This window comes from Brienomyrus brachyistius, chromosome 11, assembly GCF_023856365.1.
Source record: "Brienomyrus brachyistius isolate T26 chromosome 11, BBRACH_0.4, whole genome shotgun sequence".
In the NCBI taxonomy this organism is placed as follows: Eukaryota; Metazoa; Chordata; class Actinopteri; order Osteoglossiformes; family Mormyridae; genus Brienomyrus; species Brienomyrus brachyistius.
The window spans coordinates 7,536,561-7,555,195 of NC_064543.1; the positions used below are offsets into that span (position 1 = coordinate 7,536,561).

The window sequence follows — 18,635 nt, forward strand, 5'->3', positions numbered from 1 at the left end:
ACTTGTGGTTTGCCGCTACAGCCACTAGATGGACTCGGTGTTCCAGTGGTAGGGAGCCTTTGCTGAGCCAGTTGCATGTAAATGTTAGTTAACTAATCCTGTGTTAAAATGAATTTGGTTCTCAGCTTAAATCAGCGAGGAAAAAACGCAGCAAGATGACACGTGATTCTTTCGCTTCAGTGTGTAACATTGGCTGGTTTTGTGGTGTAAAAAACGGCACAGATAACGGCTCGTGCAGTGTGAATGCAAATTCTCGCACTATCATCGCTTCCCATCAGGTTCCATCAATGCAGCAGTTTGAATATCCACGTTTGCTCTGGATGCCCTAATTGTTTCATCTTCATGAGTCATATGCTCTCCTGTGGTCATAAGACTCTTGTTTGCCACATTAGGATACAGGGGCTTTGCTAGACTTAGATGGGACACTTGCATACGCATGGCTTCAGGTAAAACTACAAAATACACCGCAGACACGAAATAGGATTAACACACGCTTCTGATCCCCAGCAGCTAGGCAGCTTCATTTCGAATTAAAAAATATGCAGGTCAATCTGCTACTTAACTACCATTGGATTTCGCATATTTTAATTAATGTGTATGTTATTACGTAGCCTACGATTTTTAAGTAGGCCTATGATATTTTGAAACAGATCTCAAGTTCAAAAATATAACGACCCTCATAAATAACAGCATGTTTTTTTTTATCAATACAGTTGCACGACTGGATTATTTTCTTCTTGATCGTGTTTTCATTTTAAACATTTAAGTTCGAGCTATCTTTTACTCAAACATTTCTGCTGGTCCGTATGCAGTTCCTCTTTAGCATATGAATTTACGGTGGGGGAGTGAAATTATGTGGAGCATATAGCTTCGATTATCCCCTTAAGTCTTTTTCTTGGGGCTGGCGTGAGAGGCTCCCGGTTCATTTGAATGGGACCAACAAATTCAGGCGGACAAAAAATTGAATTGTAAGAAAGAAGCATACCGTTCCCTTGGGAAAATACCATATGTCGCGGTGTCCACGGTAACATAGATTCGCAATTTCCCCATTGCTTCCCCCCACCTATCTTTTCGAAAGCACATCACTGAACGTCTTTCCCCTCTGCAAAATCTATCTTTTCGTTTGAACGCTGCGACAGCTTTCACATGCGATGGTTACATACGGCACAGCAAAACCAGATAATGATAAAAGAGGACATTCAAATGGTTTCTGCTTTGGTGTATTTATGGTGCATGAGTCACCCTGCCTTTTTGCGATTGGACGGTAGCATAAGAGAGAAAAAAACACCCTCAAGCACTGTCAGTCAATTACAGGCATCGTCTGCTTCATTCACACGTTTATCAGCATGCGCAGTGAGAGAGGAACTCATTCATAAAAAAGGAAAAGTTCATTCATGAAAATCGTAGCATCCTGCGCTTCCACTCGCGAGCTCCGAGTCCAGGACGCTACGTAGCGGAGGGGGAGCAGTCAGCCGGACCCGGGAGGATGACCGAGGGTGAGTCTTGGCTTATCTATATGCATGGAAGAAATTGTGTGTGTGTAGGGGGGGCACTTTATTTCAAGACCACACCGTATGCCATGATCTGGATGAAGAGGAAATAAAGGAGCAGGGCAGTGCAGCAAAAGGGAATAAAAATCAGGCGCTGACACATTACCGCGCGCAGCCGGAGCAGCGCGTGCCGACCTCGTGCGGACCAAACTAGCGCAACAACTAAGTATCTGCGTGCCGTCGGCGGCACGGATCATATACATACTTATATATAACAACTCTACTGTTTAATTTCGTTTTTATTTTATTATTGCTCTTACCTTATGTGTACGACCTAATTATTACTTCAGAGTCCATAAGTTTATACTCCATAAATCACAAGATGAATTACAGTATTAAGCCAGGGAAGTGCTGTTTGCATAGAGCCTGTATGAAAAGTTGGATAAAGGAAATATTTTACTTATGAGTATATTATAAAAAATCTATCGTGTATTTCTGAAAATAAGCATATGTGTGCGGTTGTATATTATAACAATTTATAATATACAACGTGTTTCATCTCCTGCTCTCCCTCCATCCGCCGATGTCCTGCCAGTCAGCGTGTGCGTCTGGCTCCGTCAGTCTCACACAGTCTCCGGCTATGAGAGAAGGTAACCAGCCCAGGCTCAGGGGAAACGCGCTGCATGTAGGATTCTTCGGACAGGCAGACATGCTGCACCGGAGCAAGTACAGCCGCTTCCGCAACGACTCGGTTACGTCCCTGGAGGACAGCGCGCCCGGTGGTAAATCGGCCCCTTGCGCTGACCGCGCTCCGCTGCCCTGCCTGGCCCCCCTGCCACCCCCCTTCCACCACTCAGCCTCATCCCCGGACAAGGATCCCACCACTCTCTGCACTCTGATCCCCAAGATGGCTGCCGTCAAGCTGTCCAACCCAGCAGGCTTGCTTGGCCTCAGGGGACTGGCCCTGTCCTCCAAGCAGACGCCCCGTGGAAAGCTGGGCGCGGACTGCAGCCCCACCAAACCCCACGTCCGCCTGGCCGGGTACCTGCCAGCCTCCTCCCAGCTGACGCCACACCCCGACGACGACAAGGGTCCCTCCTGTTCTGAGGGGCTGCTGTCCGCTGCCAGGACTACAGCGCTTACGGAGTGTCCCAGCCCAGAGGTCCTGATGACAGGGACGTCGTACAACATCAAGGTACCAGTACGAGTGCATAACTACCACACGGGTGTCCGGATTTGTCTGGGTTTATAAGGGTGTGTGTTTTGTTTATGAACTGGCCACAGGTGTGACCTGTCATCATCTGGGCTGCTGTTTGAATGGTGGAAGCTGAACACATCTTAGCATTAATGTAGACAGAACCTTTATGTGTAAAAAGGTCTAAACAACGTTCTAATGAGAAATGTATGTTGTGGAGGAGGGCGGATTTCTAGCGGAGTTCTTGAACTTCCCAGTCAACCTTCCAGCAAAATCTGGATAATCCAGCAGAGTCTCAAGCACTGTGTGATGTAAACCTTCTCCTGCAGAACCTCTCCATGGCCTTGCTCATGGTGCCGGGCCTCCAAAGGCCTGGAGAAAACACCCCCATTCTTCACAGCCATCTTACAGCAGTGGTCCATCCTAATGAAACCACTTGTCTGTGTGCAGCGCTCTGCTTAATTCTCCTACACTATACTGACGTTAGAAAAATGTATTTTTATGACACAGTATTACGCACTGTGCCACATCGAAGGTGATGCTGTCGAATACTGAACACTGATTGATGTTGTGTCTGGGTAGGGGAACGTCACCAAGCAGCTAATTGGTCGTTTCTCTGGTTCACTGGCTCCACCCTCTGCCAGGGAATCTTGCTGTATATTTAGCCTCATATGCTTTGCTGTATTCGTTTAAAAGAATCGAGTTTTACTCGTACACCCTTCTTAGCTTAAGATCTTATAAGTTGCACCAGGATACCTACAGTTTTTGAACAGCAACTCATGTTAAATAACTTATACCTGCATTACGCTTGTGAGATACACAGTGGGACAGCCTCCTAGGATTTTGACCATCAGTCTTCAGGTTGTGGTCTGTTGCTGTTGTCACCACTTCCTGCCGTTACCACGGCGCCGGGCGCATGTCACTGGAGGAAGCGAGCCCACACGATGTGAGCCTGCATCGCAGTGTCCCTTTAAGCGGGGGGGAGACCAAGATGCGAGGCAGGAAGAGAGAATAGCTGTGGAAGTGTTACACCCCCACACGCACACCCCCCCCCCCCCCCCCCATCCCACCCACACGCTCAGCCACTACTTCCTGTGCTAACAGAAATGACTCATCTCCTCTTAATATTCCAGTTTGGATCTGCTGGATCAGAAACGTTCTGAGCCGGGTGACATGTCCGTGGTTAGGCGGGCGGCCGCCAGCTTCCGCGGGCTTGCCGCATGGTTGAGTCTCAGGCCACAGAGACATAGCCCCGCAGCGGGGGGTGGGGGGAGGGGGGCAGGCATGACTTAACGAGTGCCCACGGCCACATGGTCCTCGAGCTGCAGGAAGGCACCCAGCCCAAATTGTGCTCTCGGCAGTAGTCGTATTACTGACTTAAGGACATTATAGGCGGGGTGCGTGGGGGGTGTTAGCCGGAAATGATCTAATGGCTCCGTGCTGATCGGTGCGTGATCTCGCCACGTGCTCTTCTTCCCACAGCCTCAAAAACAGATAAACAGGTGCAGAGGTGCCGGGTGCCTCTCTGATGTCTTGCCTTACTGAATGACTCACTTTCACGTGCCCAGCAGCTCTGACAGGCAGCTCGCGCTACGCTGGCTGTTTGTGCTCGACATGCACCAGTTTGTGTGAATTTGTCTGAAAATCCCTAAAGACCAGGGACACTTGGAATGAACAGGCAGAAGTGAGCTTCGATGCCCCTCCGTTTAACGTGCTATTTGAAGTCCGAATTCCTTAACTAATCGCTAAAACTGACCATCTCATCGTGTACTTTTTCCTCAGTTGGTATTTTGGCAGATGATATGAGGTAATCATTAATTTGGTTCTGTCCATCAAGCATGCAGATATATATAAACACAGACGGGTGTGCAGTCACACCCACGAGCACGGTATTGATTTTTACACTGCGCTTTGTAGCCTCCTGTATCCTGACCGGGGAAAAGGCAGGGGACTTATTCATCCTGGCGAGAGCTCCCACGATGACTCACCTACTCTTGTGAAGGTTCTGTCCTATCAAGGTTGGAATAGTAAGACGGCGTTTCAGAATTCAGTGGGGCTGCTCGAGTGGGTGTGCTACACTCCTTCCAGGCAGAGGACTCATCCTGCTGATGGTTCTGCGTTCTTCCTTCAAAGCCACTCCAGAGTGTGATCCACATTAAAACCTGTTTGCACATGCAATATAGAAAAAATCAGATCAGACCAAAACCAGAGATTTTTGGCTCGGTGTGCACCTGAGCTTCTTGTAGCTTCCTGCTGGGGAGACAGGGTCACGTCACACAGAGCCCCCCCCCCCCCCCCCCTTGCCACGGAAGTAGGCCCCATTGCTCAAATTCTGATCTTCTGTTTTGTCTCCACTTGCTCCATCCGCAGTATATGGGCTGCTTGGAGGTGATCCAGTCCATGAGGCTCTTGGACTTCGAGACAAGAACACAAGTCACACGGTGAGGCTCCTGAGCGGGGAAATAAACGGACATCTGTGCTTGTAGTGAAACTAGGTTTCGCTCCCAACCATTGTCTCATCTTATTCTAAAAACATATCAGCAATAATAATACCAGAGGTGGAAAGATCGTGTACAGAAAGTAAAATCCAGACCAAGATTTTCCTTCAACCAGCCAGCTGAGTGCTCTGTGACTCCTTATACTTCACTGCTTGGTTGAAACAAAATTTTGGTCTGGATTTTTACTTTCTGGACTTGAACTACCCACCTCTGAATAATTAATACTAGTGAACTCAAGATTACAGAGGAAAACCAGCCGCATCGTCGTTGCAAGATGGCAGGAGGTCGTTATGGTGAAAGATTTTCCAGGAACCAAAGACACTCAGAATAGGAGAGATCCACATTTACTGATTAATGCCACATTTTCTGGCTGTGTGCCCATCAAGTCGTTATTTACGCCATGATCTGTGATCCTTGTGTTACTGGCTGCCACTGCTGTGCATTTAAATCCGGCAGACCTTAGTCTCAAACGGAGGTGTTTTATTATCTTGGGAATAACTTCAAAGTGTCGATATTTGGAAGGGATTTTGGAAGGAAAGTATAGAATGGAACATCTGTTTGTACCATCACTGAGCCCAAAGAATAATTTATTGGAAAATTAAATTTCCTGCTAATAGCGTTTCATAAAATTTAAAGATGAATGGTGGTCCACAATTTGTAATTTGTTCTTTAACAGAAGAACAGAAGTTTTATGGCCTATTAGGGCATGTTTGCTTGCTCTTATTGAAGTGGGTTCTGTCCCTGCCGGGCTCTTGGAGCCCATTGTAATTTAATGAATCAGGCCAGCAACATAGTTTTTCTCTTCTTTTTTCTTAATTCTGCCTCTGATTCTTAGGCACTTTTGACTATTTATACAGATTAAATAGAACTCGATCTTCCAGCATCCAATTATTACGCTAATTTGCTGTAATGTGCTATAATATGTAGGATATTAAAGACCGGTGCTGATGCCCCATTGATAAGAACCCCTGATCTGGAGGTGGTGTCTTGCATACATGCATGTTTGCGTGTGTATATGTGGACACGGGGGCTTTGTTCCTCCTGGGGGGTGTTGCCTGTACTTCCCGTACTCCTGAACCCAAGACCCCTTCTTTCACTAAGTATTCGCTCATCCCTGCTGTCACTCCTAGCTGCCTCAGCAATAAGGCACACTCTGAGCATACAATCTGAGGCATTGTAGAACAGCCATCTCACCCGTTCAGGGTGACCAGCAGGGGGTGCATTTCTGTTCAACAGTGTCCTACATAACCCTATCCAGAAGCGGTATCGAATCATCGGAGTCTAACTTATTTTTTATGTCTGTCTATTTCTAGCTGGTGTGTGTATGTGTGTGTGTGTGTGTGTGTGTGTGTGTGTGGTCCAAATGTCCTCACAATGTGATGAAAACCTGTTATTTTGACGTTGGGGGGGGGGGGGGGGGCATTTTTTCCATCCCCACAAGAGGAAATTCAGAAAGTGCAATCAAAAAACTAAAAATGCCAACAGTCTTGTGTTTTGTTCAATTACATAAAGTTACGGGCTGGGTGGGGGTTAAGGCTGCTGTTGCTGGGATTAGGGTTTTTTCCATAGAAACGAATGTACGGTCCCCACAAAGATATGAGTACAGGTTTGTTTGTGTGTGTGTGTGTGTGCGCGCGCGTATGTGTTTTGTGTGTGTGTGTGTGTGTGTGTATATATATATATGTGTGTGTGTGTGTGTGCTTGGCATGTGTCCCTTGATCTGCCTTCATCCCCCACCCAGTCCATTTCCCTTTTGTCCGCAATGTATTGAGTCGAGGTTCCTGACATGTGAGGGAACACGCACACACCTGTAGCTCACGCACACACCTGTAGCTCACGCACACACCTGTAGCTCACGCACGTGTGCATGGTAAGTGTGACTGCTGCAGAAGGGGAGTGTCTCCTGACCGTTGGCGCCTCCTACAGGAGTGAGTTTTGCGCTGGCATCCCAAACGGCCACCACCTGGACCCTCCCCCCACCTCTGTCCCCCCATCCCCCACCACCTGGACCCACCCCCCACCACCTTCGCCCGTCTTGCAAGGCCCAGTCATGTCCTGCTGCTTACACTCCTGGGTATTACGTGACTCACCATGAGAAGCACGGGAGTAGCTCTGGCCCAGAAACCATTGGCTGGCTGCTTGCATCTTTGCTACAAAGATGGCACAGATTTTTGTCTGTGATGTCACGTCAGTTATGGCACCGGTGACGTTACACTAATGTTAAATAAGGCTGTTGCTCTAATGGGGAGAGAAGGTGAGCGAGCTTACGGTATGGCTTGCGATTCACTCGCAGAAGGTAACGCAATTGGAGCCCCAATGAACAGCATTGGTTGGGGTCAGCTATCTCCAGGTGGTGTGGGACCTAATCTGTGACTCACCGCCATCTTCCTCTATGCGTTTTGTCCCATGTCTCTAGGGAAGCCATAAGTCGCCTGTGTGACTGTGCCCCGGGAGCTACGACAGCATCCAAGCACAGGAGGGTAAGCCAAGCAGGGCACTCTCTGCGCGCACACTCTCACACGGAGACGGCAGGGTATGCTGCGCGGGGCACTCTCTGTGCACAGGCCATGGGTGCCAGGAGTTGGTTTATGTTGTCGATTCCTATAATTACTGCGGGTGTCCCAATACTTTTGTCCATATAGTGTATGTAAACAGTGTCTGTGATATTTGTATTATAATTTTTTTTTTTTTTTTTTTTTTTTTTTTTTTTTTTTTATCTTTAGCCTCCAAATAAAGAACTTTCCGCCATTTTGGGCAAGAGCAACCTGCAGTTTTCCGGAACTAACATCAGACTAAGCATCTCCACAGAGAGTATGAGTCTAACCACTCTGGACTCACAGCAGGTAACGCTGGATCCTTCAACTGAAACCCCACAGCCAAAACATGCATGTGCAACATTATTATCGCCATGGTAATGAGGGACACGACAGTCAGTTTTGTGATGCCAGCTACCGACATTTGCAGGCGTACGTGTTTACAGGCGAGCTGGTGTGGCTGATGGTTTATGGTCTGATGTTCACGTTGCCACGACGATCTCCCGTCATGGCTTCCTTGCTAATGTCTGTTCATTTCCTCTCCAGACTATTGCCCATCACCACATGCAGTCCATCTCGTTTGCTTCTGGAGGGGATCCTGTACGTTGTCCTGCATCGTTGAGTATGACATTATGGGGGTATGATGTGGGGGTGGAGTGCATGTGTAAGGCGTAGGATATGATACAGGGTGCATGGAGATGCTGGTCGTGCAGATGGAAAAGGCTGTTTCACACGTGATGTGAGCGCGCAGCCAGAGGTCGTCCTTTTCATCATCCTCTTATCGGCGTGACGGCGGGTCTTCCTGTTTCCCGCTGTGGGCCACGCGGAGCAGCGCAGGGTTCATGTTCCTGCGTAGTAGCCAGTTTTTCTATTTTATAGCCGAGTCTGACGAAAGAAGCCAGTGAATTTATAAACGCTGATTACCCCGAGTTGCACTGTGCAGACGAGCGAAGGGGAGGGGCCGACTGAGGACGGGGTGATTTCATTAACGTGGCGTTCTCACCGCCCCCAAGCATCATCCACTTCCTGATTCTGCTCCCGTATTAATCATCGTCCCAGCAGTGTACGTGGCACGCACCGTGTCATTAAATTACTGCTAATTACTTCTCTGCCAGCGGTAGCAAATGGGGAGGTTGGCTTCCTGTTGACTCATGGAGAACGTCCCGCATCCCGCCACCCGGGGGAGTCGTCTCGCGCGTGCGCACACCACCCGAAAGGTCACGTAGGGCCACCAGTGTGAACCCAGGTAGTTCTGGGCTCTGGGACCGATCTCCGTGGGAGGTGACCTCACTCTCACATGACTCACCTGAGATGAGCCGGACTAGACATCCAGGCCGGGCTGTTCATTCCTCTTCCAAGCAGCTGTCCTAATTCCTGCTTTGGGGTGGGTACGTTTTCAGCATGGTCCATTCTCTGATTGTGGGTCTCCTCTTGCTTCCATCGTGTTTTACAGGAAATAACAAATTACGTTGCTTACGTCGCCAAAGACCCAGTAAATCAGCGGGGTGAGTACAATTTGTACACTATTTAGGGTAGGTGCTGTGCACCTGTAGTATTTCAGTTATTTTTGTTTTACAGATTAGCTCTGGTGAGTAGGCGGCGTGGATTTGCTGCAGGTGCATTTACGTTCGCGTGACCACGTGTCCGTGTGCCGTTTCCCAGCATGCCACATCCTGGACTGCCCAGAGGGAGTCGCTCAGGAGGTCATAAGTGCCATCGGACGGGCATTCGAGCTGCGCTTCCGGCAGTTTTTGAATAATCCCTCCTGCCTTATTGCAGCCCCTCAAAGGTCAGTATCAGTGCGTCCCCGCCCCCCCCACCCCCAAATAAAAGCCCTTCCGAAAGCCATCCTTATCAGTCCTGCACATCTTGCAATGAAATCGGGTGAACCTGTCTGGGGAAAAAAAGAGTGAACTGATCTGACTGCCCTAACATCACAGAAGGGTCAGCGTTCAGTGAGTGCAGTAAGACCCCCTTATCTGCGGGGCATGGGCTTCACAACCCCCAGCAGAAGCCAGACACCTCATGTACATTGGTCAAAAGGACCATTCGCATCCCTGGCGGGACGTCGCAAGATTTCTCACGCTACTGAAAACTGCACGTGATTTGAAACTTATGAATAATTTCTGAAATTTTCCATTTAATATTTTCGGAAGGCAGTTGACGGCAGGTGACTGAAATTACGGATGAGGAGGGACCACTATACAGTACGACCTCTTGAATAGAAATGGCTGCTGTGCTGTGACATGGGGGATGGACATAATTTCTGTCCAGGATAGATGCACATCTGGCCCACATTAAAAAAAAAATCTGTGTAGGCCATGACCCGACAACCAAGCCGGCCGCTTGCTGACTGATGTGGTGAATTAGCAGGAAGAGACAGATCTTTGAGTCATTAACTGATCTTTCCAGCGTGTCTCGGGTTTCAAGTGCATATCTTTGAAGTTAACTCATCTGAAACTCGGTTCCTCATTGAAGAAGAATTGCATGGAGCCTTAAAATGCATGTGAAATTATTCACCTGTGTTGTAGTCATCTTCACTTTTATGCTACTGTAGAACCTTTCTCCTCCTTTTTCTCAGTTCCCCCGCAGTGGCCCATCAGCTTGCTGGTGCCCATTTTGTTTATTTCGGGCTCCTCACAGAGATGTTTCGCGGCATGCTTTCCAATTAATTCCATCGTCATACGAATGGCAGTGACTGGAAGTTGGTCTACAGTGTGTTCACTGAGCTCGTCCAGCTTGTAGACCCGAGAAAGAGTCAGAGTTCATTGTCGGCCTCTTGTTCCTTTGGCCATGTTCCGGGCAGGACGCTAGACGCTGACGGCAACAGCTGGCTTCAAGAGGGCAACGAGATGCACGAGTATTACAACGAGATTCCCGGCAAGCAGCCGCCTCCCGGTGGCCTCTTAGACATGCGGGTAAAAGCAGAATTACTGCAGGCGTCCCTCGGTGGAGGTCAGGGGGAGGAAGAGATGCTCCGATGGGTGAGCCCCTACCTCCGTTAATCCACACATAATCTGTCCCATAATGCACAGCCCACAGCTTCCTTGGACGACTCACTGCCGCTACTTATACTTGCCGTCTTCCAGATTGGCTGCCCGCAGCACCCCGGCACATACGAGAACTGCGCTCTGACCGAAAGACATGCACCTCCCTCTGCAGGTGAGCGAGCGAGAGCCAGGGGCTGGGCGTCATTGTCGTCACCGGGCGGGTAGGGAGGCAAAAACAAAGTGCCCTGCAGGCTGCCACTTCTGTCTCCACGTGTTGCTTTTAAACCAGACTGGTGCCCCAGTGCGTCCTGCCCACATAATTAAATTATTCCATAAGCACTGACTACGCCGACTGTTTTCCTAACAGGACGGCCACTGTTTCGTAAGTTAATTGAATAAATTAGGTGCCTATTAAAGGCAGAGAACATGTGATGTGCAGTTTTGTTGTAACCATCCCTTTTAAAAAAGATGGATTAAAGATTAAGTCTAACCAATTTTTCATTCATGTGCCTCCGATCTTTTTTAAGCAATAAGCCTCTTCAGGCTATTGGGTGCACAGCAACTTCACTGGACATTGATATTTAATACATAAAGGATATATAGTCACCAAGAGTGAAGAAAGCTCTGTCAAACATGGCAGTGGCTCTTCCTGAAAGTAAAATGGATACATCCGTAAAGGACTGACTGGGGAATATTATCAGAGCACTTACCAGGATATCGCGTTTCTTCCTTAATTTCAAATCAATGTTAACCTTATGAAAAATTAGGTCAGGTAACCTAAGAGTTCACCTTCCGCACGTATGTCATATATGGAGCAAATCCTGGCGCCTGTCCTTCCAGAGAGCACTGAGCAAACGTACAGCTCACTGGAAGAGGATACCGGCCCGCCAGGTGTCCTGCAGGAGATCCAGGAGCACCTTCACCAGGAGGCCTGGTATCACGGACGGATGAGCAGGCGTGATGCGGAGAGACTGCTGACGGACAGCGGGGATTTCCTGGTCCGTGAGAGCAGCTCCTCTCCTGGGCGGTATGTGCTGAGTGGCCTGCAGGGGGCGACGGCTAAGCACCTGCTGCTGGTGGACCCTGAAGGAATGGTAAGCCAAGGAGGCAGTATTCATCTGCGGTGCCGTCTAGAGCACAAGTCTCTATTTGTTTGTAAGCTGACTGCATATATCAGCAAGGTACACTGACGATATCAAATCAAATCAAACTTTATTTGTCCCCAAGGGGCAGTTTGAGGCACGCAGAGCAGTGTTGCACAGACACAGAACCAGACATTAAGAAAATAGAACAAAATTTTTTTTTAATAATCAGAATAAAAGTAATAATAATAATAGTAAAGAAATAGTGATAAATGGTTCTCAGTATCTACAAAAAGTGCAAAACTGCAGTTGCAAGTAAGTGAATTAACAGACTAACATAAGATGCAAAATTGGGGAGGTCAGTATTTCACTGTCAGTGAACTCGCCATTCCTGAAGATGTAATCGATGTGATTTTTTTCTTTTCAAAGGTGCGAACAAAGGATCACATTTTTAGGAGTGTGGGGCACCTGATTCGCTATCATATGGACAACCAAAGACCAATAGTATCGTGCGGCGGCGAGCTGTGTCTGAAACAGCCTGTACTTCAAAAGCAGCAGTGATCAGACGGCGGTCGGTGGCGCTCACAGCTCGGAGTGTTCTGGAATTTTCCACGCAGAGAACGACCTGCTCCAATATGTCGCGATACCTGCATGATCATCACACTAGAGCTTTGGGTCATGGCTTACTAACCGTCAGTATATTGGGACGAACCAATATACACGATTTGTCACCTGCATTTTGTACCAGCATATCAAAGCACAACTTTTAGGCTGCGAAGCAAATGAGTGACTATTGTCTCTGTGTGTGTGAACTGTTTTTTTTAAACTGTGCCTTGATTAGTTAAAAGAGGTTTTTGACCACATTTTGTTAAGAATTGTATAGTGCATTTTGTAGTCTCTGATGGTTCAAGTCACTTTATTTGCCTGATTTATATAGTTCTATATAAGAGAATGATAAGCCTTGATTCGCATTGTGTATTAATGAAGGAACTTAAAAAAGTATGTTTTTTAAATATTCACTATAGATATATTGATGATAAATACGCATAAAAATTACAGGCAGCTTGTATTTTATTCGTTTCTTGTCCGCAGTTTAAGAGGAAAGCGAGAACACTAGTTTCCGATATATGCAAGACATCTAGGGTTTACTTCCTGACATAAAATTAACGGAGTATCCTTCGCCATGCATTAGCGTTGTCCGAATCGATCCACTCTCACTTTTAAAGCGAAATGCTTTCAGACAGGGCATGCATGCAAAGCAATGTCAGATGCATCTTTTAATACAATGAACTGCACATATCTTGTGGTGGGGTCTTTTCTGTCCTGTCCTGAAATATGTGGTAATTAAATAAGTTCATCGACCAGCTACGTTCAAGTGTCGGTTTTTGAGAAATAAAACGCACATGTTGCACGTACATTTTTGAAATAATGACATGACTATGTGTTACCATAGCTGTAGCCATATATTACAGGGTATATATAATATTTTATATGCAATCTTGTGTATGATTTCTGTAGTTTTACAAAGCTTATTCGATACTGTTTCCTCTATGGCTTTCCCAAATCCACTTTTCAAGCTTAATAAGGAATTGGTCCCCTTAAACATTTCAGCACTGGGCTGCATTGTATCAGCTGATTGCATTACCTGGGTCATTTAGCCTTCAGGAGGACTAGTTGATTAGGTGGGGAACCAGAACACCGTTAAGGTATCAGTATTAAAGATTTAATTTTTCCAAGTATTTATGTTATTTTTCAAGGGGCACTGGCTTTTCGGCAGGTTAACTGGCCAGTTATACCAAATATGAACCTCGTTATTCGACGTTTAGAAGGACGTCGGCCCTCCAAACCGGCACCATATTAAGTTATAATTCAGTATAAATTTATTATAATAAATAGAATTAACTAAAGTATTATGTCACTAACTGACATATATAACTGTGCAATCAAAACGGTAAATACCAATTAAATCGCAAAAAGTATTTTTGAAGCAAAATACAAGCGCTGAAAACGCCCACGCACAGCATTAAACGGTCATGCGCAAACCAGGCAGCCGAATCGTACAGACGATGATCTCAGGCCAACAGGTAAGCGGACTGTGAGATCCACTTATGATCACAAGGTGGCGCCATTGTACGCATTTAGAGTATTGGCCTTTGGAGATGGACTCAAGCAGCCGTTTTCAGGAAATTCACAAACTCGTGAGCCAACTCTGTGGTGCCATTTTGTAGAATGTGTTCTTCATATTGCTTCAAACAAACTTACATTTATGTGCTGTTTATATACTTCGCTAAATTTATATAGTTTCAGTCGTTTTTCTTTTCTTTTAATATCACGGTGCATTGTGTTTTTATTGGTGTGCTAGAAGATAATTGTGCATTTTACGGTTTATGGGTAGAATAGAAAATTAGTATTTGTATTTTGCTATTCTTGTCAGAGTCCTGACCTCAACCCATCAAACACCTTTGGGATGAGTTAGAAGGGAGATTGTGAGCCAGGTCTTTGCATCCAACATCTGTGCCTGACCTCACAAATGCCCTTCTGGATGAATCGGCAAAAATTCCCGCAAACACACTCCAAAATCTTGTGCAAACCTTTTCCAGAACATTGGCAGTTGCTATAGCTGCAAAGAGGGACCAACGCCATATGGATGCCTATGGATTTAGAATGTGATGTCATAAAAGTTCCTGCGGGTGTAATGGCCAGGTGTCCCAATACATTTGTCCATATAATGTATCTAGAAGAAGATCGCCCAGTGTCACGGTTTCTAGCTCAGGCCCAACGGCCCACATAGCGTCAGATCTAGGGGAGAGTTTAACTGCAGTGATATCAGCCCTTTGAGTGCAGGATTTCCTAGGATAAAGTGAGATCAGAGTGCTGTACGCTTTGGGTGTCTCTCCATCAGGTGTCAAGCTATAGCTGCATCTGGATGGGCGAGCAGGGCTGCGACATAGAGCTTAGCAGTGCCGCTAATCTCCTTCTGCTGCACCGTTGCCATGTCACCACCTCGAATACCATAAACTGCGGCTTTTTTTAAGGGATTATTTTTCACCCTCCGTCCTTTCCAGCTCTGCTTGGCGCTCTCGCATCTGGAGGAGCAGTTTGAAACGAATCGCTTTTTCACGTGTCAGGCCAGTCATCGAACTGGCACCGGCTGACTGAAAGCGAGGCCATCTGATTTTCCAGATTCCTTCCATTAGGTTTGACACAATTGGCTCGTCAGGCCATCCCTGGAAATTAAATGGGTCGGACCTGTGCTTTTCTGGGGTGCCTTGTGGAAATGAATAGGTTGGGATGATGACATGGATCTCGCATTTGAAGAAAAAAAAGAAAAAAGTAATTTTACTCTTCTTCATCCAAGACTTTACTGCAGCTCATTTTCAGATGTTTTGGTAAAGTTATGTGCAAGTGTTTTTATTTAACGAGCAGATAGGCCTATGGGAAATATCCTTCACCTTACCTTTGGTCGTCTTCTCAAAATAAAAGTCTGTTTTCAGAAACATTATCTTATTTTTAAAGCCATGTACAATTTACAGCACTCCAGCAGTCCCTTGAAAGAATTCATATATGGTTTATATGGAGAGAATTTTAAAGCATGCTTTTAATTAAGGCTAAGATTTTAATTTCTCACATGATTCAAGTTTAAGTACAGAAGTGTGTTGGTACAAAATATGCATCAATCAATTCTTCAAGTAGAAAACCTCACTTGTAATTAATTCATTAAACAAACTGGAAGTTCGCCTTCAGCGTGGGACACCTCTGTGTTCCAATGTGATTTGTGTTAAATAGCTATTTAAGAAGAGGGCATTTCTCTAACATCCACTTTAAAATCCTAAAACCTTTTTCAGTCTGCAGAGGTTAATGGTGCTCTGGTCCAGAGAGCTTATGTTGACGTGTTATGTAAATTCCGGAAGATGGTTGTCACCTGTAAAAACCTTTAATCTTATGTAAATCTCTGAGGCTGTGGAGCTTAAAAAATATTGTATGCAAATCACCTGCTCCTATTATGAAGGTGATGGCATTGTCTTACTAACAAAGTCCTTTTGTGCTTTTGTTATAAGTTTATGCGAATATGCAGACAGTCAGTCATGTGTAAAGCCCTTTTGCGCTGATAAACAGTAATGCTTCTGCTCCAGTTAACAGCAATAAGAAAACTGGATCCTCTGCAGTTGAACTGTCTCAAACCAAAACATGAAGTGACTGGCGGGAATGTATGTGATTGGCAGAGGTGGAAAGTTCAGGTCGAGAAAGTACAAATCCAGACCAAGGTTTTGTTTCAACCAACCAGTTGAGCGTAAGGAGTCACAGTCACAGAGTACTCAACTGATTGGTTGAAATGAAACCCTGATATAGATTTCTATCTCTTTTGATTGGTCCTGATAGACTCTGTGGTCAGGTATGAGGCCATAGTGAGCAGCAGCCAGCCCCTGTGTCAATAGCTGGCAGAGGTGGGCAGGGCAGTTGTTTTGGCTTTGGAAGGTACCCTGCCTAGTGCTGATTGGTGGAACTCTGTGTTTCTGGCCCAGATGGGGGTTTCTGCCTGTGTAACTGGTACTGGGCAGCCTGATGGCAACAGGGTCACAATCGGTACCAGCTCTGGTGGTGCACGACATACTAATAAATCCTTATCCGTCGTCCGTGAAGAAGCTTCAGCCGAGAAAAGATATTAAAATGTCACACTGTCAGATTTGGTAGATGTCTGCTATTCTGTGAGGTTCATTGGCCAATGCTCCTTCAGTATGGTTTCCTTCAGAAAGAGGGAACGAGCGTGTGACCTTCTTCAGTCCCATGGAAAGGTGACCCTGTGGATGTGACCCTGTGGATGTGACACCGTGGGTGCAGCTTTCAGTCTGCCACTCTACACGCACTGACGTGGGGATCTGACTCATTGATGGATTTTGGCTTTGACCTTAATTACAGTTTACATCTTACCTTTAGCAAGCAAGTCCAGTCTCTTCTGTGTTCAGTAATGTTACATTGCCCTGGGGGGGGGGGGGGGGGGGGGCAGCCAGTTGCGATACAGCTCTGCAGGCGGCTCTCCATGCCTGAGCTCTTCATAGGGCTGTAGGCATTCAAAAAACATCTCACCAAAAAAACAACAATATATGGCATGTTTCACCCATGTACATTTATTTATGGGTTGTGAGTGACCACCTTTGCGGAAGGTGACACACAGCATTAATCTTAGCAAGCCACAATTGGTACTGTATGTTATCATTGTATATTTTATTTACTGGGTTGTTCATCATTGCATTATGGAGACCTTCTCGCTTTACATGCCTAATACTCTTATTACACTGTTTCAGGCCTTCCTCATTTCGCACGTTTCTGATGCACTTCGCTATATGTAATTACTGAGATTATTGCTGTATATTCCGACTGTTCTTTTATTTTGAATTGTTGTTTTGATGGTTGGCGTGGTGGTGCAGTGCTTTGCAGTGTTGCCTCGCGCCTTTGGGACCTGGGTTCGAGTCTCTGGCATGGCCCCATGTATGTAGAGTTTGCATGCTCTCCCCTTGTTGTCGTGGGGATTCTTCTGGGTGCTTTGGTTGCCCCTCCCTCAGTTCAAAAACAAGCTGCGGTTAACTGGAGTTGCTTGTAGGTGTCCATGGTGTGTGCCCTGTGATGGGTTGGTGTCCCACCCTGGGTTGTTCCCTCCGTAGCTCCCAGTATAGGCTCTGGACCCCCGGTGACCCTGAATAGGACAAGCGGCCGCAGGAAATGGATGGATTGTGATTTTAATCTCATTTCTTTTAATGATATCTTTCTTTGCTTGCATTAGTTCTGTCCTTTTTCAGCACAGTCCAGGGACATATGGAAGAAGCATTTCACCGCATGTGTGTCTATTTGTGTATGTGATGATAAAATTTGAAACGTGCAACTTGAACTTGAATAAAGTGGGAGATCAACCATTGGAAAAACAAGGAGGCTGTGTAGGGAGGCAGGGGGCAGGTGTAGAATGGGTGGCTGGCAACCAGCCGGCTGTGGACTTGCATCGCCTGCTAGCCCGGGCCTACAGATGATGCAGAAAATGGATCCCAGCTGACTCCTATTAGGCTGATCACCTTGGCTGACTTTTGATAGGGTTGACCGGCCCAGTTTGAGAGTGATGAATTAGTCTGAGGCACATGCCCATGGACGTGGATGGTGGGGTCTTATGCAGGGGCCTCTATCACGAAACCTGATTTCGAGCTTAGTCGGAGAGCTTGTCACATTTAAGGTTATCTGGGCTGCACCTAAATGAACAAAGTTAAACTGGGGCACCTTAAATCTCACAAGTTATCTGGCTAAGCACAAAATCCGGCTTCATGATACAGACCCCAGGTTTGTAGATCTCAATGTTTCTTGCATTCCTGTTGGAGCCTTTTCCCGTTGGTCTACCTCCACCCAAAAGCCTATGATTAGTGAATTTTGAATCCTCTGTTAACTATTATTGTTATTTTTATTATTCGCCACAAGGCATTGGTCCCAACTGTTTTCCATGGTGCATCATTAGTTGTTATAACAGTGTCATTAATGCAGGGCGCATCGTACAAAAATCATGATGAATATTTCAAAACGGTGACACGTCTCGACTATTCGTTCATAAAAGCGAATAAATGGTCTGTGCTGGGGTCGTTTTATGGGGGACATACTGCAGAATTATCACACATCAGCCATAAATCGTAGTGAGAGTGAGATCCTGCTTTTATGGTATGTAGACAGATGTGAGCTGAGGAGGGCAGGAGAACGCCACTGCTATTCCTGTCAGGGCGAGAGTGCTGACGTGGAATCAGGATCCCGAACTGGCCTCCGCACGGCATGTGGAAGGAGAGCGGTGTCACACATTTTACAGTCACACCATCTTAT

The 18,635-nt window shown here is 46.4% G+C and overlaps 1 protein-coding gene across 1 annotated transcript; it reads left to right on the top strand.

Moving 5' to 3' along the window:
- Positions 1-1,284: 1,284 nt before the first annotated feature.
- Positions 1,285-13,238, top strand: LOC125704018 (SHC-transforming protein 4-like). The gene is made up of 12 exons (XM_048969292.1): positions 1,285-1,496; positions 2,086-2,685; positions 5,056-5,126; positions 7,600-7,663; positions 7,907-8,026; positions 8,264-8,317; positions 9,171-9,222; positions 9,380-9,506; positions 10,524-10,701; positions 10,807-10,879; positions 11,548-11,801; positions 12,219-13,238. The coding sequence occupies exons 2-12, from the start codon at positions 2,131-2,133 to the stop codon at positions 12,348-12,350; spliced, it is 1,680 nt and encodes a 559-aa protein (XP_048825249.1). The 5' UTR covers positions 1,285-1,496; positions 2,086-2,130; the 3' UTR covers positions 12,351-13,238.
- Positions 13,239-18,635: the final 5,397 nt, after the last annotated feature.